Genomic DNA, 23,216 nt, shown 5'->3' with positions numbered 1-23,216 from the left:
CTAACAATTACATACAGGAAGATGTGACATAGCTGGTTTTGATGGTTTCCCCTGTGGTTTTTACTTCTCCTTTTGGTGAAAGTGATGCAACTGTGATTTCTCTCACTTCCACCCTCTTCAGAATTTGTGAAAGTATCCTGTCTGCGTTTCTTTTTATATCAGCATCTTCATTTTGCTGTCAATTCAGAAGCAAATCCAGTTGTTCAAACAGATTAAGGCTAAACTAAAACATAGCTGGAAAACAACATTTCTCTCAACCAATGTTTTACACATAAAATCACCAAGTCCCAGAATGACGGAACATTCGAGGCTGGAAGGAACCTCTGGGAACCTTCTAGTCCCCCTCCTGCTGCTCAAAGCAGCTGACATATGGGGACCAAAAAAATAGGAGTGTGCTCTGCCTGTCACTTCAGTGAAACGCACGCAGCAATTTCTGTCAAATACTAACACTTTCTTAGTGCATCTAATGAATAGTCCTTGTTTAGATATTTTGGAATACAGATGGTATTCAGAATTCATAAAGCAGGCTAGAAGCATCCCCCTAATCGTGAGCCCAGAAATTAGCAACAATGATATAAAATGAAATGAATACTTATATACTCACACCCCAAATTACAAGTTTTTGACATAACAGCATGCCAATGCAAAAGGACTGAGCAATTTTTCTGTAAGCAGAATGCAGTGCATTGTTTTTGTGCTTGCAAGCCCCTGCCTGTGTGAAGACTTCTGTCTTTTCATAGTTTCCTTAATCACTAACTTACTTACTTATTATACACATAGGAGACGCACACTTTCCATCAACATTTAGATACAAGGAGCGGGCACAGTGGTGTTTTTGAAAGAATGTGCAAAGGCAGCTGCATCCAGTGTTTCTCTGTGGGGACACCTGGCAGCAGGACACTGACGTTGGGCACCACCTCGTTCAGCGTGCCGTCTGTTTGCGCCCTATTCTGAGTCTCTGATCCTTTCCCATGCTCTCTCTAGGCAACCAAGCCCCTAAACTTTGGTTTATATGCAAGGAAAGATGCAACCCCTTGCTTTTACCCACCTGAGCTCTGTTGGATCTAGCTCTTCATGCCTAGTCCTGTACTACACCACGCTGTAGGAGCTGAGGCCACCAACCACACATGTGCTTGTGCTCACACGTGGCCCTGCCCGAGCAAGCAAAGGGAAGCTGCCCACGCTCATTCGCTTTAGGGGACAGGCACTCTGCAGCAAGGCTCCCCCTCCATACAGGGTCTTTCTCATTTAATCCAGCAGCTGCAGACTTACCTGCAGACTCTTTCTTCAGGTTAAGGTTCATTGAGGCCTTTTGTTTGTGTTCATCTCACAATTCACTGGGAGAGTTGCTTGCCCTCCGTTTGTTGCCACCGCTCTGCCAGCGGTGAGTGTTGCAAGAAATGAAACTCGGTATCTGCTCTATTCACTAATACAAACACTTAAACAAATGCTAAAATTATTGTTATGATCTGACTAATACAATTAATTTAGAGTTAATTACAGCTCTCATACCAAAGTCAGATGAGCCTCAATATTATCCAGGAATTCAGCCAAATTACTTCAAAAATAATCAGTCCTTATGCATTTTAAAAAGAATGTAAGAAGAGGGGTGCCCTTTGTTTAGAAAGTACTGCTGAAGAATTTTACCAAAACCTGTCAAGTTGTGATTGAAAATGTTAACCTTCTTTGTGCTGAAATAAAACTACTGCCTGACAACCTGATTGTCTCAGGGACGATTATTAAAGCTTTCTTCTCAGAATTATGTTGCTGAATGGTTGAGTACTTAAACAGACAGCCTGCTCTGGTGCTTTTGAAAAATCATATTGGCAACCTTGACAATCTAGTTGTTACCTTTCCCTGCCTCTACCCTCAGAGATGTTTATCAATTTGCTAAGAAGTTTGAAAACTTTATTTACCAAGAATTGTAGATAATTGATTCTTTTCAGACTTTTAAACATAGAACACATTCTAAAAACAATTTTATAAAATAATATTTGAACAGTAAAGCCTTCTCTAGATTGACTCTACATGTGCTCATATGCATGCATTCGATATGCCTGCTTTCATGCATAAGATTAAGGAACATAAAAAGACCACAGCATTTCGCAGCATAGAAGAATAGAGGAGAAAGAAGAATAATAAATTTCTGAAGATAGCTGGAGTCTGAAAACATATCAGCTCTTTCAGGCTTCAGGATTTGTACAAAGTAAAACCTAGGATTGCAGCCAATAAGCCAGATGGTGATCTGCAGGACATCACATCATTTGAACAGACTTTTGCTCCGTTCAAGATGACGAGTCACATGTTGGTAGGGGGTACTTTTTAGTGCTGCAACTTTTCTCTGCCCAAGGTGGATGGTCACAGAGATTTTAGAACATTAATTTTCCTTATCTTTTGGGGGGGCTGGTTCTTTTTGCTTTCCAGAACATCTGTCCAAAGTCTTTGGACAAATCTGGTATGAGGCCTATCTAGAAGTTATGCAAGTTACTAAAAACTTTCAGGTCAACTCCCTAACTAACATCAAGTTTTAAGAATTCTACTTTAAAAAGTAATTTAAATACAGTCCGTGTTTTGCTTCCCACAGTGCCTCCCTACCTCAAATATATACAAAATCCATAGACAGAAGACCATTTCTGAGGAAACTGGCATGGTCTTATCTGGCTGAAAGGTCTTGAGATAACATTGTGTCACCAATTTAGAGAAAGTTCAGCATAAAAATAGAAGTCACTACTTAAAAGAGAACCATGATAAACATTAATCGCCAAGCATTTGCCCATCAGCGATATTTTGCATGGTTATTCTAAAAGATAAGTTTCACTATGGTGGGTTTTTTCTCAGAAACAGCTGATATACGGTATTTTCCTAGCACACAAATGGGCTCCAAGTCAAGCTGTTTGTCAACTGGAAATTTCATCTTGCAAGGGAAGAGCTATTTTAAAGCCATTCAGGAGTGAAATTCATGTAAAGCACTAAACCGTATATATCAGATTTGCATTCCTTAAACTGCTCTTCCCATGCAGGAAATCTGGGTTTCACAGCTCCCTGTTGTTGATAGCAGAGAATGGTTGAAATATACAGCAAATGCTGCAGAAGTTTCTTCCACTGCGTTATTTCCACTGGGAGCTGCATTCACGGGAATGTTACCACCTCCCAATACCACCGGCAGTAGAAAGTATCATTTACATGAATCCACGTAGACCTTTACATCATGCTTTTCTAGGATACTGCCTTTGCATGCCATAGCAAGCCACCTTTTGTCCGAAGTTAGAGCAAACAGAAGAAAATAAACATTGTGCTGGTGAAGGTGATTAACAAGACATAAAACATTACACTTGTGACAACCCTTAGAAGGGAATAGAAGCATAAATGCCAACTAATTCCTTGTATGTCCTGAAAAACAGAGCTAATTCATGCTGCTGGCAGTACTACTGTGCCACAGGTACTCTTACAGGGAAGCTATTCCTGTGACTGACTCTCCACAGGGCAGTTTTCATCATTTATCTACAATAAGAAGAGAAGAGCAAACAGAAAAACCTGCTCACAGACTGCCAATGCTGAGAAGGACCAACTTTGCAGGCTGCAGGGGCAGATTATCAGAGAGGCACCATCGAGAGCTACAACTCAGAGACAGTTTCAAAGCTGTGATACCTGGATTTGGGTGGAAACCTTCCCCTACAACTGCTTGGAAACTATTCTTATTGGTCTCTGCCCTGACACAGCTTTATTGCCATCTCTATGTCTGCCCATGCCTCTTTGGTCTACATGCTTTGTCTTGCATCTCCTGCCTGCACTAATTCTTGTCCTATTGTCTCTCGCTTTTAATTCTTTATTCTTTACATTTATGTTTCTTCTTCCTCTCATTTTTTGTGGCTCCAGTCACCCTGCCCATTCTCATGCACCCCAGGAGGCTCTGACAAGGGCTGTTGGCACGGTCACAACGGAGGGAAGCCTGGGCTGATGGACAACTAACTGCTGGAGCTGGTGGTCGTATCTATGTGAGCTTCCACGCCTGGTTGAGCTACAATTCCTGTAACAATACAGAAGGAACATGAGTATTGTGCAAGGACACACCTTTACCTACAGATGCAGTGGCACCAGGAGTAGCACTGGTAAGGCATGAGTGGACTTTGGGTCACTCAGTTGTATTCCCTTACATTAATCCCTTCACCAACACTGGGGAGTAGAATGTGTATTCATACAATTTTAGGTACATAGCCACACACACATGTGTTACAGCCAAATATCAAAATTCTTATGTATCCATGATTTCACACTGACTTTGCACTGTATTTATATCACAACAAAAGAGGCTTTAAAAATTCGCCAGATTTTCAGCAAGTGTAAATCACTTTAGCTCCACTGCAGTGCATTGCCTTGACTTTGATGTGAATGTAATTCAGACCTGAATCACTGAAGATGCACTGACTTGTGCCAGCTAAAAATCTGAATTAAAAAACCTCATAAAACAACTAATGTATTTATCTCCTTGTATCAAAACAAGCTTGGGTGAAAGCAAGCCAGTATATCTGTATATATACTGCTTTCCATGGGACTGCCAAAATTTTTTGTTCAGGAGATGTGACTGACATATGAAATTCTCCATGGGAATCAAACACAGAAATGTTAAAATTGCCTCGCTGCTGCTCCTGACTTCTTCCAGTTCTCATCCATATGACTGAGGTTTTGCTTATTTGATAGCTAGAGTCAGGGTACTATTATGTATTGGTAAAGTAGTTATTTTTATTGAACATAGTAACAAAATAACTGGCTGATTTCTTCCTGTCAAAAGGACAGGTCAATTTGTATTGGGTTTGCATTGTTTTTCTCTAAAGCTCTTTAAGAAAATGCATTCTTTTTTTTAGGGAGCTATAAAGTGGATTTAAGCTGATACCCACTGCCACTATGTAGAAGGCAAATTGCCAGCACTGCTGACATACGTGAGTGCATAACCTGAATAACCCTTAAAACTCTCTCTGAGTCCTGCAATCTATGCTTGCTGACATGTCAGTGTTGTGGGCTTTGCCACTAGCTCCTCTTCCAGACATCTTTCAGCACTCGTCCCTCAGGCATAGCCTGAACTTCCAGGTTCTCATCTCTGCTCGGTGCTTACATTGAAGCTTTTTTTCTTTGATTGTAACACAGCTTCTACTGAGTAAGTCACAATCGAGTGGTGGAGTCCTGCCTTCGAACGGTTGATCCAAGAAGGGTGCAAGCAGAGCCTCTGCTGCTGAGATTCAACCACGCTCTCGTTGACCTCCCTCTATAACAAAACTCTTCACCTGTGAGTAGTACGCCTCAGGAACAGATTGTGAGTGGGGAGGTCCTCATTTACAGCCCTTTTTGGGAGAATCTGACGACAGAGAGGCATGTGGCACGCTGAGGCTGCTGCTGATGCCGAGTATGGAAAATGCACTTGCACCTCTCCTCCGCCCCCTCCACAGTCCCTAAGGCACGGCTGGCATTTGGACCAGCACTTGCCCAGGTCCCTGGACGTATCTAGGGCACTTGACAGGCATTCAGCCTGGGGTGGTGTCCATGGGGAAAGAATAGCTGCCTTTACTAACACCTCTCACAAAGAACAGCCAAGAGCAGCATGACCTGGGAGGCATAGTGGGTGAGTGGGTAGGGAGGAGGAGTCAGGAGCCTGCCTCCTCTTTCTGCTTCATCGATTCACTCGGCATCTGCTTCCTCCTCTGTAAAATGGGAGCTTCTAAGTTCACTCCCAGTTTTGATAGCTGGATGAAAAGAGGTGATGCACGTTATGATTAATTTTCATACCGTAATTTTCATAAGCAGCTATTAGGCTTGCTCATGATTTTGAAAAGCTCTGTCAAAGAGAAAGTCAGACTGAGATCATGATCTGACTCCTTCCCCAGCTCTGGAAAGACTCAGTAGTCAGGGGATACTGAACCTTCTCATGTGGCAGGTTTATACCCCACTCTTTGAGGTATGGCAGTTTCAAAAACGTAGGCAAACTCACCGGTTGGGCATGTCAGAGGAGAGGAGTATTCCCACAAGGGAACTTGTCTGCCTGACTTGGATATTCAAATTTTGTCAGACAGGATCTCCTTCTGCGGTAGGTGAGTTTCCTTCTGCCCTGCCTAAGGAGCAGTGTGGGCATTTGTTCAGTAACACGGCGTCATTAGGGACTTAAGGGCAGAAACAAGGTGCATGCCAAAGCAGGGTAGACTGGGGCACAGCCATGAAAATACCAAGTGACAGAGGATCTGCCACAGCATGACGCAAGTCTCTGGTGCCCACGGCCATGGCTTCTCCCCTTTCTCATGGCTCACGTACACGTGTGCCATGCTTGTCCTAAAAGAAAACACAGTACGATAAATGCGATGGACTTGTCAACCTCAACTCTGACACAGCACTCTCTCCTCAGGAAGGGCCACCGAAGGGCTGTTTGCTGCAGCTGACATTAGTCTGGGGGAGCAGGTGTCTCTCAGCTCCCGGGGCCGCGGCGGCAGCGAGCCTGAGGCACGTCAACTGCTCCCCTGCCCTGCACCGGGTTCCTCTGCCCGCTCCTGCCTTCTGGCCCCGTGGAGGCCAGAGACAGGCATCGCACGGAACGGTGGCCAAAACGGTGGCCGGAGCCCCGCGCTCCGGGGCTGGCGTGGGAGCTTCCGCGGACGGGGCGCGGGGTCTAGCATGTGACAAGGCACGAGGCACGCGGTATGGAAAGGATTTCCTATCGTTGCTCCAAAATTAAGGAAGAGAAGCATTTCCAGGAGATGATTCAGAACAGCGAGGTGAGGATCCTGCCCTGAAGTGCCCTCCCCGAGATTTCTAGTGGCTGAGAAGCCGCAGTGAGCGCGGCTTTCCTGTGGTAAAGACAGACTCCGTGAGCATCTAGTTATCAGCTGGAGAAATCCTTGAAAATCCTAATTAAGGCCTGACTTCACCTAAATATCTGTAGTCAGGAAAGATATGTAAGCATATGCATAACTTACTTAGCATGAGCTTAGTTATATTCTTAGTAAAGAGGCACTCAGCAAAAATATAACTGCCTTCTAGAATGGGCAAGGCAAAGAAAGGAAAGGAATAAGGAAAGGAAAGGAAAGGAAAGGAAAGGAAAGGAAAGGAAAGGAAAGGAAAGGAAAGGAAAGGAAAGGAAAGGAAAGGAAAGGAAAGGAAAGGAAAGGAAAGGAAAGGAAAGGAAAGGAAGAAGGAAGGAAGGAGGAAAACAGAACAGGAAAAATGGAAAAGGCAGAGGGGGAAGGAGGACTTTCTTCTAAAATGGACAACCTTTTATTTTATTCTACTCTTGTCCCTTCTCTGTATATCTATTACAGGTTCAATGTTGCTTTTGTTTTATCACTGTGCATTAAGTGTGCCAAATCCCTCTGCAAGCAGTCCTGAACCACAAATGAGCCTCTGTTTTGTTTTTGCTACAGTCAATAGCAAATCATTTACACCAGTGGCTAAGGATCATGTCTTTGCTTGAAAAACATTAAATTGGTAGCAAGAAGGTCATTTTCACGTGTTAGGCTGGGTTCTTAACTACTTAATTCAGTTTAGGTCTGGTGTAATTTTATTTTTCCAGCACTGGTGTGAAACCTGGAATAACCCTTTTAAATCTCCGGTACAGTTAATCCAACAGGCTGCTGTACAGATACCACAGCAAGGCCGGGCAGTTGCAGTCTCTTTAAGATGTTCCTTAAGGAAAATAATTATATTTAAAAGGCATAATAATTTCTGAAGACTTTTATTTTTCTCTGCTCAGTCTAATGGAGCCCTTTGAGCTCAAGACTTTATTTGCATATGACAGTATTAAACTATTATTTTCTTTACATCTGTTTTAATTTCTTAACCTTGCTGAAACACTGAGGGCTGCAACACTAGTATATCTGCTTTCCATGGACAAATGCAAGTAACTAGGACTTTGGAAGATCCTGTAAATATTTCTGAAAGTGCATTTCATATCCCTGCATATTTTTTCCCCTTCTTGAAGTGTATGTGCTGTAGCTTGTTCTGAGACAGAAACCCCAAACTAGCCATTGAGCAAAGCTATGGATGGCAGGAATTTTTACCAATGACAGTCTTCTCTGACCTGCAGTAACGCTCCTACTGTGTTTAACAAGCAATAGAACAGTCTATAATCCTTAACAAAAGAGGAGTTATCGTATATATATGTCAATATACACAGTCTTTAGAGCCATTGCAAGCAATCTGTGATTCACTGAAAACAACCACCACTGCTTTCCTTAAGGATGTCTTAGCATTTTCTCTACATGCAACTCATCATTTGATCATTAGGACTGAGCTCCAGACCATCCCTGATGTAACTTAACACATCACTTCTTGGCCTAAAAGCATGACATGGGAAAAAAAATGAAGCATTGACTACATATATTTATTTCTATTTAGAGAGATTTGTAAGTGTTTAGAAGCTCCTTTGCACTGCCAGACATCAAAAAGCCCTGTTTTAAGGATGAAATCAGTTGTATTACTGCAGATAGAATTTTAAAGGTTCCTCCTTAAAATATTTTACATTTGTTAAAAAGATGTATGGCTAGAAAGAACGCCACTGTGCACATGAAGGAACGTTGTCTTAATATGTACTTTTTTTTATTAATCTGGTAATGCTCTGTACTCTCAAGTGAAACAATACAATACAGCCCAAAGATTCAGGAAGAACTTGATATAAGAAGTACGGCCCGATTTATGCAGAGCTAACCTTCGTGCCAGGAGGCCCCGAAGGAGTTGGTGAACGCTCCAGCTCCTGCAGCCAGAAAGATGAATTGTTGTGTTGCTGGATGCTAGCATCCCTCTTTCAGAAAAGTCAAGATATGCTTGCAAGTGCAGTGAACCGCCTTAGAGCTTACTTCCAAGCTAGGAAGTGTGTTACAGTGACAAAGAGGGTTATCTGTTTAGCTAGTTAAAAAGAAGAAGATAAAGTGGTATCTTTACAAAACAGCAGGTAAGATAGGAGTGTCTTAAAAGGGAGAAAATATGAAGTACCAAAAGGGCTATTGAAAAAAACAGAGAAGTGTGACAAGAGCTAGTGCCTGGAAGCCGAATCTGGACACATTGGATACGACACACCTTTTAGCGGGGAGGATGATTAACGGCTGGAACAAACCCTGTGAGGTTCTTTATCCGCTGTCTCTTGCCATCTTCAGTTCAAGTCTTTATGAAAGATTGGACTTCCCCAAATGTAAGTCACTGAATTAATCCAAAGACCAGCCAAATTAAGTTCTACAGTTTGTATTAAACAAGCCAGAACAGATCTGCTGCTCACTCTGCCTCATGATCTACTGGAATATAGGCGAGTCTTCCCATTGCTCCCTCTGCACTGGGGCACTTGTGTCACGGCTCATGCCTGCAGCAGGGTATTTTGTATTACATCTCCTTAGCGGATGACGTTTTCTTAGCCCGCTGTCAATCCAAAGTTACAGCGAGAAGGAGCTGTAATCTCACCACGCTGCCTTCTCCCATGACGGTAATTCTGACGGCCAGATCAGGGTCGGTAACTGCAAGGAAGTCCAGCGTAGGCCGGGGATTTCCAGACACCCTACTCGAGCTGAAGTGCCCGTGTCTTGGCATCGCTACCCTGCCCTAGCGTTAAAACGCTGCTCGCAATACACCCCGACGGCAGAGCGGCCCACCAGACCGGCCCCCGACCCAGCAGCAGCGTGCCTGCCGAGGTTTGCCGAGCGTCCTCGCCAGCGATACCCGAAGCGGCCCGTGCAGCCCCCCGCAGATAACGCCACAGCGAGTGCGACGCAGGTTGGGTCCGGGGGGGCTGATCCCCGCCGTGCTCCGGGACCGGGGCCGAGCAGGCAGAGCCCCCCGCAGGGAAAAAACCGCGGCCTTGCAGCACGCCCCGGCTTCGGAGCAGCACCTCCAGACTCCGGCCGTTTGTCCCGTGAAGCAGTTTACATCCACCTGTCGTAAAGTTTTTTTGCGGAGCCTTTCTGTTGAATTCCTATAGTGGGATAGCTGCTGTTGGGAGGCAAAGGACGCCTTTTTCATGCCTCGTGGTCTAAATTTGTAAGTGAAGATTCAAAGGTGCCTTTGAAGGCTGGGAATTTACAGCATTTTAGAAAACAGGTCATTAATCTAGGCGCCTATTTCTGTGCATGTGTTTCTAACTTTAGTCAGAAAGAGTGAGAGCAGTGATCTTCCCGTTTTGAAATGTAGAAGTAATGTGATTCAGGAGATCCTTCACCCAGAGAGGTGTACTCCTCCATAATCTTTGTCTGCAACAACCTTCTAATTCTTGGTTTCTCATTTGATTGGCCTGCAGTGCTGGATCTGGGTAACCTTCCTTGGGATATATGCTTTGGAAACCGTACTTTGTTTATGTCAGATCTACTCCCAAAGTGTTTACGGTCTGGGGTTTTTGTTTGATAACATCTAAACGCACTTTTACAATGTGAAAACAATGTAAGGACAAATCTTGCACTTAGAAAAACTGCATACGGGAAAGTTTGTCTGGGAGGTGTTGACCCTGAAGGTGCTTACAAGGTAGAGTATGCTGTCTTTAGGATTTGCTTAAATAGATCCCACAGTGCTTTGCTGGGTAACATTAAGCAAGGACGCTCTTACACATTTCTTAAATTACCTGTGAGGCTGTATGTTGTGCATGACAGGGTCATTAACAACAAGCTCTAGCTGTCAGTGCGTCAGCCTGCCCGTACTGCCAGGAGATGGTCTGGTTCCTCCATTCCCTGTTGTACAAAATTGCACTCATGGGAGAAGGAGCCAAGGATACAAAATGCTGATGATTATTGTACCAGGGTCTGGTAGTCACGCTTGCTTTCCAGCAAGCTTTAATATTTATCACAGGGTGATGCATCTTGCCCCTACCGTTTTGAGCTGTGCTAACTCCTGCACACGTGCACATGAAGATGGTCCCTGCCTCAAATTAATATGCAAACCCTGGCACATATTGAAACACAGTAAGGAGGAAAGGAATATCGTGACCACACAGAAAGGGGAAAGATGCAGAAAACACGGTAAAAATGCGAGGCTTGCGGTTAGCATAACAAGCAGAGGTCACAGCACACCAAGTGCCTTATCCACAGGCTAGTAGTTCACAAGCTTCATGACTGTAGTGAATGTAGAAGCATCTGAAGGAAGTACCTTTGTGATTTTGGCTGGGTCTCTTCCCACAATCAAGGAGTGGCATGGGATGAAAGGTGAGGGTGTTTGAGGAAAAAAATGCACAACATGGTATTAAAGGTTGGTCTCACAGAGCAGAGTCAGGGCTCAGTTATTTCAAGTGTAATTATTGAGTATTCCTACGCTGGCAGATGTGGTGTTGAGCACACACATCCCAGCTAGCTGTCTAGGAGGTGAGGCAGGAAAGAATTTCACGTGCACAAGTTCAGCCAGCTGAAAAGGGTGCGTTTTTAAATGGAGCCCAAGTATCTGTTTCACGTTCTGCAATGTAAATATACTCCCTAATATGCCCCCCCCCCCCCCCCCGCAGCTATTCCCTTCTTTACCCAGTTGGGCAGGACTGAGTTGTGACATCCATCAACTGAAAAACAGGTCCTTCTTTGAGTTTGATGCATTCGGTTTAACACAGGTGGAAGAACTCCTCGTCTTTGTATAAATGAGATGACCAATACAGCTGTATCATGCCTGATACAGAAATGGCATCATTGGCTAAGGCAATGGTGGGCTTGGAAGTGAAGCCTATGCCACAATCAAAAGACTGAAGCTTTGTAGAAGCTGTGGGATGGCAGCATTACTCTCAAGGAGTGGTTCACCTCACTTCTCCGTAGCCATCTAAAAGTTAGGGTTTAATCCTGCCACAAGATAGGTGTCAACTGCTTTCTGGAAGTGGCTGCTTCTCTCCACTACCTATAGAGTGAATCGACACTCACCCTCTTGGTCTAACTTTCAGACAATTCAGGTTAGATAAAATAAATCCCACTGCAGGTTTCTACAGAGAAGTTCCCTGATGCTTTCTGTTGCTTTTCATTCGTACATACAAACCCCACTTCTATTCCATGCTTGTTCTGGACAACGACCTCAAGAATGCAGGAGCATTACTAAGGAAAACTTGCTGAGGGAAGGACTGGCTTTTTTCTCTGAGCAGGCACTTTCATTTCACGGGTTTACATCAATGTTTTCACTTACAAGCTTCCTGAAGTATTTGTTTTTGAGGCTAAAGCTCTCCACATACAGGACTTATGCATGTTATATGATTTAAAAGAACAGTGATTGTTGGAGCAAATAATTGAATATCCATTACATTCTTAGCTCAGTGGTAAGGTATTTTTAAGTGACTGACCTTTCAGTACTTTTGGATTGGTTCTAAAAAAGTGAAATAAAAACAAAAAGCCAATGGCATGCTGACCCAGTTTGCTTCCAAATCAAACTTTTATAACAAAAACTGCTCAGATGTGGCCAAATGACTTCTGCTCCTACGTGAACTGTATGCATGAGCTATAGTCATCGTGTGAGAGTGAAAACAGATTAAAATGTCTTCTCTTTTAATTTTCTATACAATGTATGCTTTGAATGGCGTTATTTTTTTAGTCAAGTAATTACAGGGTAGAGAGAATGCGTGGCCAATGGCAGCAGGTTAATTACAAGACCAAACACCCACTACATCTTGCTCAAAGAGCCTTGAAATGATTACGCATTGTTGTAACTAACAGCCTAGTTTGGACCACTGATTGGAGAGCTACCCTCAACTTAAAAGAAATGCCTAACTTCTATCTAAGCATCTTTACCATTTTTACAAATAATGCTGTGTACCAGAGAGAGATTAGCTAAATTTCTGGAGACAGGGGATGTCAGTTTATTTATACTGTCCACTTGACAATTTTACATAGACTCCGTTTCTTCCTTTCCCTTCTGACGGTCGGCCAATTTCTCACCTTCTTTCACAACACAGCGTTTGGGAGAAAATACTTTAAAGCAGAGATCTGCAATTAAAAATAAAAACTATCAAAAAGCTTTTGTGGTACCTGCAGCAGCTCTGAACTTTGTTTTAACTGATTGCATTTAAAATTATATGGGATAAGGCCAGGAGAGATCACCTGATAATCTAACATGTATACCAGCCAGTAAATTTCTCCTCAATACCTCTACATCGAGAACAGCACTCCCTGGATAAAAAGGGTTTTCCAGAAAAGCATCCAGTATTCATTTGAGGATGAATCCAGCAGGATTCCAGTATTAGGCTGACATCGACTGCAAACCTTTAACTGGGACCTGACCCCTTTCCCATGTGTTTCCGATTTCCAGGAGCAGTTCACCTGAAGACAAACATACATCTTGCTGAAGTCAACACAAATGCTCACATGCTGCAAGACAGTCAAACTTTCATCCACCTTGTTGAATGTGGATCAAAGAGCACACTTCAGCAAAGATAGGACAGAGGCTGCGCGTGCTCTGAACCTACAAACAGAAGTATGGCCGAGCACCCCATCCGGGCAGAGGACCCTGCCTTGAAGCCAGCTGCGCAAGAAGAGCTTCCAGGCTCTTCCTCCACTGCCAAATGGTCCACCGGGCCATTTCAGCATCCAGATCCACTCCTTTGTGCCCAACCATCTGTAAGTTAAATCGTCAGCATGGCCTGGCTAGGAACTGGATAGCTCACAGGCAACTCCTGGGCACAGACTAGGAGTCAGCACGTGCCAGCGACCACTTCAGCAGGCGATTTGCATGCAGCCGGCCTGGTTTAGAGCTAAAACAATTTAAAACCATGGAGGTGGCCAGGCCAGGTCAGCTGGCTGTCGGGCTGGAGAAAGACCTTTATACTGTCTATTTTATTAGTACAAATACAATTCGAGGGGTCTTGACCCAAGAAGTGTTTACCAATAAATTACTTGGAAAGATCTTCTATACATAATAAAAATTAAGCATCTTCCTTAAGGGAATTTTCTTGACAGTTCTTGTAATTCATCCATATATAAACCAAAAGAAAGATACATTTATTAAGATAGCTGCCATTTATACAGTTTTGTGCTTCCCTTTCCCTAAAAATAGAGCAAGGATAATTGAACTGAAAACCTTAAGATTTCCAAAAACCAATTACATAACTTGCCACACTTGCCCTGTTTTCCCCTCTACTTCCCCCTCCCCCTTACTTGTATTTTAAAGAGGTCAAGGTCATTAAATATAAGCTCCTACATTCATACAGTAAGAAAAGCAGGATCTAAACATACAGTAAATGTTTTTCATGCAGCATGAATTTGCCCCCATAGCCTATATGCACTATCTTTGTTTACCAATTAAACTCTGAAATTGATACTTTGATGTACACAGTGTGTGCAGTTCATGCGGGTGAGATAATGGTGCAATGAAAAACTTCTTTTCTGTCCTTGACTCATGTGTGTTTATAGTGTCCAAAGCTGCAATCCTTATTCCGGCTAATTTATTTACCTCAGTGGGTGTGTCGTCTATGTAAGGACTGCAGTTTGATGACCCAGGTTTGCAATGTTAATGTTGCTCTAACATAAGCTGTTGTATTGCGTTATGCAAAATTACAGCTCCGATACTTCTGCTCTAGAAACACATGCACACTTGGGAAGCCATGAGCAGGGTTACTTTAATAATTTCAGTCTTATCTATGAATTTATAACTTCCAATAGCGTTCTGATTTATACAGCCTGGCACTATACATCAGATGCATGCTGCCTCAGAAAATTAATGCTGCATTCTGGCAACCATATGGGCAGCTGGCGAGCAGCCAGAAGACCAGCAGAGCACGACCCTACCTTCACGCAAACCTTCCCTGTGCAAGAGAACTGTTTGCTTGAACTGCACTAGCCAAGGAGCAGAAATAAAGGGATCCTGTATGTTGTTGTTGCTTATAACCATCAGATCCCCCAGGGACAGATGTACGCCAATATGATTAATGAGAGAAGCTGCACACACACGACCCCCTTGCGGCAGGTAACCACATGGGCACCGCACTTCTGATGTCTCGGGGAACGGAGAGGATTGCAAAGGCCTCCTTGTGCATCTCTGTTTCTTCCTTATGGATCTCTCTTCTAGTTGTTGCTCTTACCTGTGACAAAATTTAGTTTGCAAGCATTTATGTAAAATGCATATTATACTTTGAGCGCTGAACAATCAATCACAATAATGGCTTACGGTAGCTTAGTTATCTTAAGCACCTCAAAAAAGAAAAGAACGCTGTTCAGTGAGGAAAGAAGTAAAAAAGATTGTTCATTATCACTTGCAAGTAAAGCAGTTTTTGTTCCCCGTTCTTTTGCTTCTCTCACCCTATTATTTCTTATCAAGTATGTGATCATTTATAGAGTTAAATCTAACACTGCCACCGGCTTCAGTGGGACTACCTACAGGAATGCTGGGCTGAATTAGAAACTCCTCAAATAGGATTCTGTCTTCTCACTATGTAAATGATAAAAAACTCAGAAAGAATACAGAGGAAAATTTAATTTAATGGTTTCAAGTAACTTTATGCAATACCTTAAATGGAAGATGCCTTGATGATAGCTCAAACACACAATCCTGTTTATAATGTATTTTATGTGTATAATGCTTTCTATTCACAAATATCTCTGAATTTTTTTTACAACTGTTGACAGGAATCATGTCACTTGCTAGCCTTTACAGCAGCTGTTTTACTTCCCCTTGCAACAGCCCTATGAAAAAACCAGGGATTGAAAGTGCAGCAGCACACGCTTTCCACTGTAAACTAGCTGGTACACTATAATTTCATGCTTTAGCTCTCTGCGCACTAGCTTTTCCAAGGAGATCAGGGCTTATGCTTTATCTCCCACAGCACAATCTCCATACACATGCTGTCCTGCTGGTTCACTCACACAGCTAAATTCTTGTCTACATTATGATTTTTCTTAAACCCTGACACTGTACTAAAGCTGCTGCCATTTGACTGTTGACGGCAACAGCTTGTTCTGCAGGTACAAGCGGGCCTGGTTTCTTTCAGTACTGCTTCAGCACTGTCCAGCTCAGCGCAGAGCTAATCAGCAGTGTGGTTGCTGCTGGTATCTGACCATCAGCAGCATTTCCATTGCTCCTGTCACTACAGAAATACATGGTAGTGACTTGGGATTTCTGCGAAATGACATCTAAACTTTATTAGCCTGCTCTAATTCTGCTCAGTTTGAGGGATTTGTTTGTATCCAGGCTGGAGTCTAGCTATGGTTTAGAAATGCTGACTAGCTGCAGTTAAAATAGAAATAAATAAATTCACAGCTGATTATATACACCACGTGGGTCCAGCACAGTGATAATTTTATTCCTGGTGCTCCTCGGCATGAAAACCCAGGCATGCCAGCAATGCTAAATCAACTACTTTCAGTAGCCAGTTTTCCCAGAGCAACTGCCTCTTTTCCCCAGGAAAAACAATTTTCTCTACGTAGCTTGTAATAGCAAAATGGTGATCTACGCACACCCTGTACCCACCAGTCTCCTTCCTAATCCTGAAGTAATACAGCTGCTGTTTCTCATCCCGTGTCTTGAACAATCCCATTTCACCAACATCCAGAGCCAAGCATCCAAATCAGCACACCACTCTGCAAATGTCATCTGTGACAGAGCACGCAGCTATCTGCCTTGGTTGTGGACTACTGCATCACAGATTTTACATGGTTTCTTGATCTTTGTAGGCACTGCCAGAACATCCAAAGTTATCTTGTAGCACACACTGGATATGGAAAAAAAATCCAGCATCGTTTTTTTCCCCCTTTTATGTAAGAGTTATATTTGTTTGTTTTTTCCTTCCCCTATCTACACTTTACTTCTAAAAGGAATATCGTATAGTTTTAGGATGATGATATTACAAGAACTTGAGGTTTTGTCCCCCCCTCCTAGTTCTCCAGGGGCTCTCGGAAGGGCTTTCAACACCTCCCAGAGTTTGGGACCCAAGAAATAGGATCTCTTCCGTCCTTGGAACTGTGAAGCTCTAATATGGCACAGTTGCGGATGTAGGGCAAAAGTATAACTGACCTTCACCCGTAAAACCAGAACTGCTGGTACTTACAGAGGAGCTATACTGCTGGATAAAAACAATAATTTAATTGCTTAATGTAGACAAGGCCTCTGAGGAATCTCCTTCTTCAAATAACCCAGCCAATCAAAACTTCATCAGCAAAACCCACTCATCCGAACTCCCTCAGCAAAGAGGAACTTGAAATACTTTGCCAGGTACACTAAAAAGAAACAGTATTTCCCCCTTTTTAACCACCTGAAGAAACCAGAAAAGATACACACTTGGACAACAGAGTTCGAGTGCAACTGCTCAAGGGCTAAGTTTCAGAGGATGCCCAATGCAAAACAGATTCGGCCGCTGAACGATCAGATGCATTTTTACTTACTTCAGCGGGTTAGAAACCAAAGCCAAACCCCCAGAGCTGTACTGGATTCCCGAGTCTATACAACGGGCGATGCCTCTTACAGACAGCAGGCACATTCTGTGAGAAACCACACATGAATTATATACCTAAAGCCCATTAAAGCACAGCTGATGCTTTAACTTCGTCCCGAGCCGTGGAGATTTCTGCCAATAGGGTCTTTTTCGACAATTCCTCGCACGTGGCGCTCCGAAAACACGCCATGACCGTTACTAAGCACAGCAGCACCCGGGGAAGCACCGGAGCCTTGCTCTCCTCGCCTCGCCTCGCCGGGAACGGCTGAGGCGCAGGCAGGCTCGGTGGCTGGCGGCAGGCCGCAGGGCGGGCGGGCGGCACCGCTCCGCTCCGCTCCGCGGCGGCCTTGACCCGGTCCCCCCCGCCTCGGCCGTGCGCCCTGACCTCCGCCCGCGGCCACCGAGGGGTTGAGGAGGGCGGGCTGCGAATCGGGGGGGGGGGGGGGGGGGGGGGTGTGCGGCGTGCCCGCCGGCCCACCCGCCGGCCCTGACGCGGCGAGGCCACGGCGGGGCCGCGCCAGCCTCCGCCCCGCAGGGTCTTTGTTCCCGCCGCCGAGCCGGCCCAGGCCCTTTGTTGCTGCGAGCGCCCGACCGCGGGCCCGGCGCGGCAGCCGGGGCTCCGGCTCCCGCTGCCGGCTGAGGGGCCTCCTACCGGCAACACCCCCCCCCCCCCCCTTCCCTTCCCGCCAACGGCCGCCGCCCCTCCCCCGCGCGGGAGCACCCGCCGCACCTGGCCGCGCCCCGGCCCCCTCCCCGCGCCGGGGGGAGCGGCGGCGGCGGTAGGGGGCGCCCTCTTGAGGCGCGCGGCCGCCGCCGGGAGGGGAAGGGCCGGCGGGAGCGCGCCCGCGCGCCCGCCGCGGGAGGGGGAGGAGGAGGAGGAGGGAGGGCGGGCGGCCGGGCGGGGGCGCGCACGGGACGGTGTGTGAGGGAGCGAGCGGGCGAGGGGAGGGCGATACCGGGGCGGAGAAAGGCGGCAGCGGCGGCTCCGCTCGGCTCAGGGCAGGCGAGCGGGGACAGACGGTGCCGAGCCGGGAGACGCGGCGGCCGTCGCCGCCGAGCCGGGGCATCCTTCGTCCTCCTCCTCGCCCCTCCCCCGTTCTCTTTTCTCTCCTTCCCCGCTGTCCTCCGGGGCCGATCGCTACCGGCGGCGCGATCCCGGGGCGTTTCCGCGGCGCCCGTGCCGGCAGCGGCCGAGGGGAGCGCCGGCCCCTCCCCTCCGCGGCCGGGACTGAGGGACCCCTCCGCTCCGTGCCCGCCTCCGCCCCTCGCCGGGGCTCGGCGGAGAGGGCCCGGCCCCGGCTCGGCTCCCCGGCGGCGGGCTCGGCGAGGATGTCGGGCGGCGGTGGCAGCCGGGAGGAGGAGCGGCGCAAACTCGCCGACATCATCAACCACTGGAACGCGAACCGGCTGGACCTGTTCGAAATCAGCGACCCCACCGAGGTGAGCGACCCCGCCGCGCCGCCCCCCCCCCCCCCCCCACCTCCGGCCGGCCCGCCGCGGCCCGGCCCGGCCGGGAGGTGAGACACCGAGCCCGGGGCCAGGCCGCGCCCGCCTCCGGCCCGTGGTCAGCCTGGCTCCCTGCGCCGCCCCCCCCCTCCCCACACACACACCCCCGGCCGGCGGGGGGGGGGGGGGGGGGGCTCGGGCACAGGCCTCCCCCCGAGCTCCGGTGAGGCGCGGCCCGCTCTGGCCGGGGAGGAGGCTCCGCTTCTCGGCGGGGAGGGCCGGGGAGCGAGCGTCGGGCTCCTTGCCGGGCAGGTTGCAGCGGCCGGGGAGAGAAAGGGAGCGCAGGGCCGGAGCCCTCCCCGCCTCCCTCCGCTCCCGCAGGCACATGCCGGCCCGAGGCTGCGGGCCGGACGGCTCCCAGGCAGGAAACCCTCTGGGAGCTGGAGGTGGCGAAAGGGGGCGGGCAGGGGCGGCGGTGCAGAAGCTAACACCCCCCCCCCCCGGCCCCGAAACGGGTTATCTCTGTGGGCCTTTTTTTGTCCGTCTGTGACTTAAACGGAGCCGAAAGGCGGGTGGTGGAAGGGGAGGACTGAGGAGCCCGGTGGTGGGCTTTTTTCGTTTTTTTGTTGCTGCTTGCTTGTGTCTTTAAATACTCAGCTTTGTGCAGCAGGCGCCTCTTGCAAAGCAACCCGCTCCGCTTCGGCGGCTCTCCCGGCCGCTGCTGGGCTCTGCGGGGTTAGCCTTCCCCCCCGCCGCGACGGAGGGAACGCCGGGCTCGCCGTGTCCGCAGGCTGCCAGCCCTCAGCCTCGAGTAAATATCAAGAGCAGGTTGGCAGTCCCGAGTTCACATGTTGTACCGGAAAAACACAGCGGGTAATTTCTTCCTAATGAAATGGGTGTTTCTGATGGCTGAGAGGGGCTGGGTTTTACTCCTTTTTAAAAAAAAAAAAAAAAAAGTAATGGGCGAACCACACCCTGCCGCTGCCCCTTGTCATGTTCCCTTTGGCTGGTCAGTGCTGTGCGGCGGGTTTGAAAGCGGCGGGGGGGGAGGGCTGGGGAGGCAGGTTCCAGCCCTGTTGGTGTGTGACGGTGCTCCCTGCTCAGAGGGTGGAGGCCGATCGTGCGCCTGTTCCCGGGGAAAAGGAGGAAATTCACACTTGCTCTTGGCCTGGCCCTGGTTGTTTATTAACACAAGCCTCTGAGAAATCGAGTTGGCTTGGTCTTGGAGCTTGCTCCTTTGCCTGCACCCAGGTGCTGGCTGCTAGCGCAGACACGAAAAAGTCTTGAAAGCAAGTCTGAGATTTTTAAGTCTGTGATAGCTTGAAAAGAATTGCTTTGGGTATTTTCAGTTCTGCTTGTTGCAGACTGTTTCTTGAACGCCACGATGAGGGTTTTTTGTGATCATTTCCTACATCTTGCAGTATTTATCACAATTAGAGCTCCTTGCTTGTATTGGTTAGGTTCTAACAATATCACTGTTGGCTGACAGTCGTTTGTTCAGAAAAGTGGCCTGATGCTAGCATGAAGGAGCCTTTGTGATTGTGTTTGAGAACATAGCACAGTCTTTCTGGAATTGCAGGTTGACTGCTAACTGTCGGTGGCTTATTTTTTGTCTGATTAATGCATTTGTCCATTCCCAATGCACTCTTAACTCCAACTTGTTTTCTTCATCTTTATGGCAGATTGTGCTTCTGTAGTTTTGTTAGTAGGTAGTTTAACAAATCTTACCATTCTTTAGGTCAGCTTTACATGTTTATCATAATTAACTAGACTTTGCACAAAAGCTACCAGCTTCATTATAGTTACTATGAAAAGAAATAACAATTTTACTTGCATTAGCTCCACACTTCTGCAGTTCAGCCTCTGAACCTGTACAGGAGCATACTTAACCGCTGTCAACGATGACATTTATTTCAGTTGAACTACCGATAGTAAAAATTAAGTGCATGCCTATCTCTTTGAACGTCTGAGCTTTTTAGTCTACTAGTGCTAAAAATGTTTGATAAGACTGCAGGTGTGTTTACAACAAACCATGGCAGTAGGTAACAGTTTTATAGATAAAATATATTTTCCTTCCAGATAACTAAATACAAATGTTCACATTTTTTTCACCCTTACCATGAGCTGACCCAAATTTGTCAATATTTTCAATCCAGCTGATGGTGTGATTCACATGTGTACTATTTATCAGCTTAAATGAAAGCCCTTTTACTAGACTGCTTGAGAGCTGACAATCCTCTGTTGTTTTCCCTGCTTTTCCAGGCTCAGCTTGGCCATAAGGCACATCTTACTTATTGTAGGGGCTGCAGGGAGCGTGGCATCTGTGAAGATGGAGTAACCTGGATGTGACTTTTGGTTGGGTGTGCCTGAGCTGGGTCGAACTGGATCATTTTAAACTGTTCAGATATGGTTGTTGGCCTGCTGGGTTAACTTTGCAGCTAGCATGTGCCCATACTGCAAACTGTCACCCAGGACCTTCTGGTTGTATGTATCATGTTTAGAATATCAAGACGTGATGCATTATAGTGATTCTCCAGGTTTAATTTTAAGTCTCCTTTACAGAGAGGGCAGGATTTTCCAAAGGAGCTAATCACTTCCTTACTAGTAGGGTTTCGGGGAGATTTGTATACTCAGAAGAGAAGAGTGAAATCTTGTGTAAATTGACTAGAGTTGTGACAGTATAGCGTAGGCAGTGACAGCGAAAGGTATTCTCATGTGACCTACTGATGTACCTCAGTGTTAGTTTGAAAGCTCTCATTCTTTGGTGAGACACAATTGCTCTAAGTCCATGGGGTCCCCATCGCTTTGACGGAGAGTGTGAAATGTGACTGGGTTTTGAATGTATAGAGTAGGATTTTGACAGGAGTTCAAATGTGTGGGTTTTTTTTCAGAGAAGTGCTTCATGAAACAAATCGGCTTGAATTCCTGTTAGTATTTCATGGTGTAGACCAGTCCTAAGGGATTAGCGATCCACTTGTCTACTTGTCTCTTTTGAGAGTTAGGCACAAATTATTTCTTAAAGTATATCACCAGTAAGATAGTGAAAAGCAAGAGCCTTGGGTAGGGCATAGTGTAGAGTTCCGTTACTTTTTCCTAACTTATATGATATGAACAGTTAACTAAGTCATTCAGTGCTACTTTGTCCCAGCAAAAAAACAGGGATGACGGGAACTTTCTGTTAGATGCTCAAAGTTGGATATTCCTCTATCTGTATCCCATGTGAAGAAGATTGAAGGCTTCTTGGGAGTGAGGGTTTCGTATCTTCATTTGTGCTCTCACTGAAGTCACTTGTGGACTCATGCTTGAGAGCAAGGTGGTAATTTTAACTTCATTAGGTATTTACCTATTTTAACACTTGTTGCTATTCTGAGAAATCTGTTAATAGTTTGCATTATTTTCATTTTGAAGATTTTATTTTTTATTCAGAAAGTAGCTGAGAGAAGCTCTGTGGCTTGAGAAGCTTATGAATGAACAAACCCAAACATCTGTTTCCTAAAGCTTGAGTTAATACTAGTTAAACTCTAGTGGTGTCAGGAGTGATGCTAGATACAGACAGACCTCTGCTAAATAGCTCTGTAATGCTGGTATTAATTTAAACTTGATTAAGCTTTACTGTACCTGCTTCAAATGATGAGGCAGCTACTCACTTTTTCAAGTCTAAAGCAGATACAGAAGGTTTGGGGGAAATGTGGGGTGAACCATGTTTTTGTTTGTAGATAACAGTGAAATTCAAAATGAAACAGTATGTTAACCCTTCTCTTTAAATCTGTCTCCCCTTACATTCCACTTTCTCCTTGCCTTTGTTCTGCGTATTAGCAAGTTTTTGGATGCTTTTAATATTTGGCTTGCTTTTTCCTTTTTTTTTTCTTTTTTTTTCTTTTTTTTTGATCAAGGATAGAAAGCAAAAAGACTTCAGACCTTTTGCACTAGGAGATAAGTTGATATTTTGATCTTGATTTAAGTCTTGGGTGATTATAGTACCCAACTTTTCAAAAAGGAGTAAGTTTGACTTAATGATTTGGTAACAAGTGCATAGAGTTGTTCAGAAGCTTGTAGATAAGAAATGATTTGCATTTATACACTTCTGCTCCCCCCCCCCCCATGAAAGTGCTTACTGGAATTAAGTGATTGATTGTATAAAATAACTGTATATGGATGTTTTGGGCGAGAGCAAGGAATGCCAAGGCACTGCAGACTAGTGTGTTGGATAGAATAAATATAAATCCTTCTGAAAGCATTTAGGATTTGTTGGTTTAAGATGCCATAAGTGAACTAGGCATTATAATTATTGTTGATCTTGATGACAAAATGAGGTTTCATCTTTAATGTATGCTTTGATAACTGTATATGAGAGAAAGAGAAGCACTGTGTTTTTCTGAACATGATTTGTGGGTTAGGAATGTGAATTGCATTTAATTTTTTGAGAAGGACACTTTTTAGA

The 23,216-nt window shown here is 45.7% G+C and overlaps 1 protein-coding gene across 25 annotated transcripts in view; it reads left to right on the top strand.

Moving 5' to 3' along the window:
* Positions 1-18,648: 18,648 nt before the first annotated feature.
* The window catches only part of AFDN (afadin, adherens junction formation factor), a 131,893-nt gene continuing 127,325 nt past the window's right edge, over positions 18,649-23,216 (top strand). For all 25 annotated transcript variants that reach the window (XR_003926259.2, XM_030034696.2, XM_030034687.2 and 22 more), the window contains exon 1: positions 18,649-18,769. Coding sequence is in view for 24 of the 25 variants with exons in the window: in XM_030034696.2 (XP_029890556.1) it covers positions 18,659-18,769 (111 nt within the window). In the remaining variant the exon portion in view is untranslated. The remainder of the gene's footprint in view (positions 18,770-23,216) is intronic.

Source organism: Aquila chrysaetos, chromosome 13 (assembly GCF_900496995.4).
Source record: "Aquila chrysaetos chrysaetos chromosome 13, bAquChr1.4, whole genome shotgun sequence".
NCBI lineage: Eukaryota > Metazoa > Chordata > Aves > Accipitriformes > Accipitridae > Aquila > Aquila chrysaetos.
This window is presented reverse-complemented; position numbering and strand designations above follow the sequence as displayed.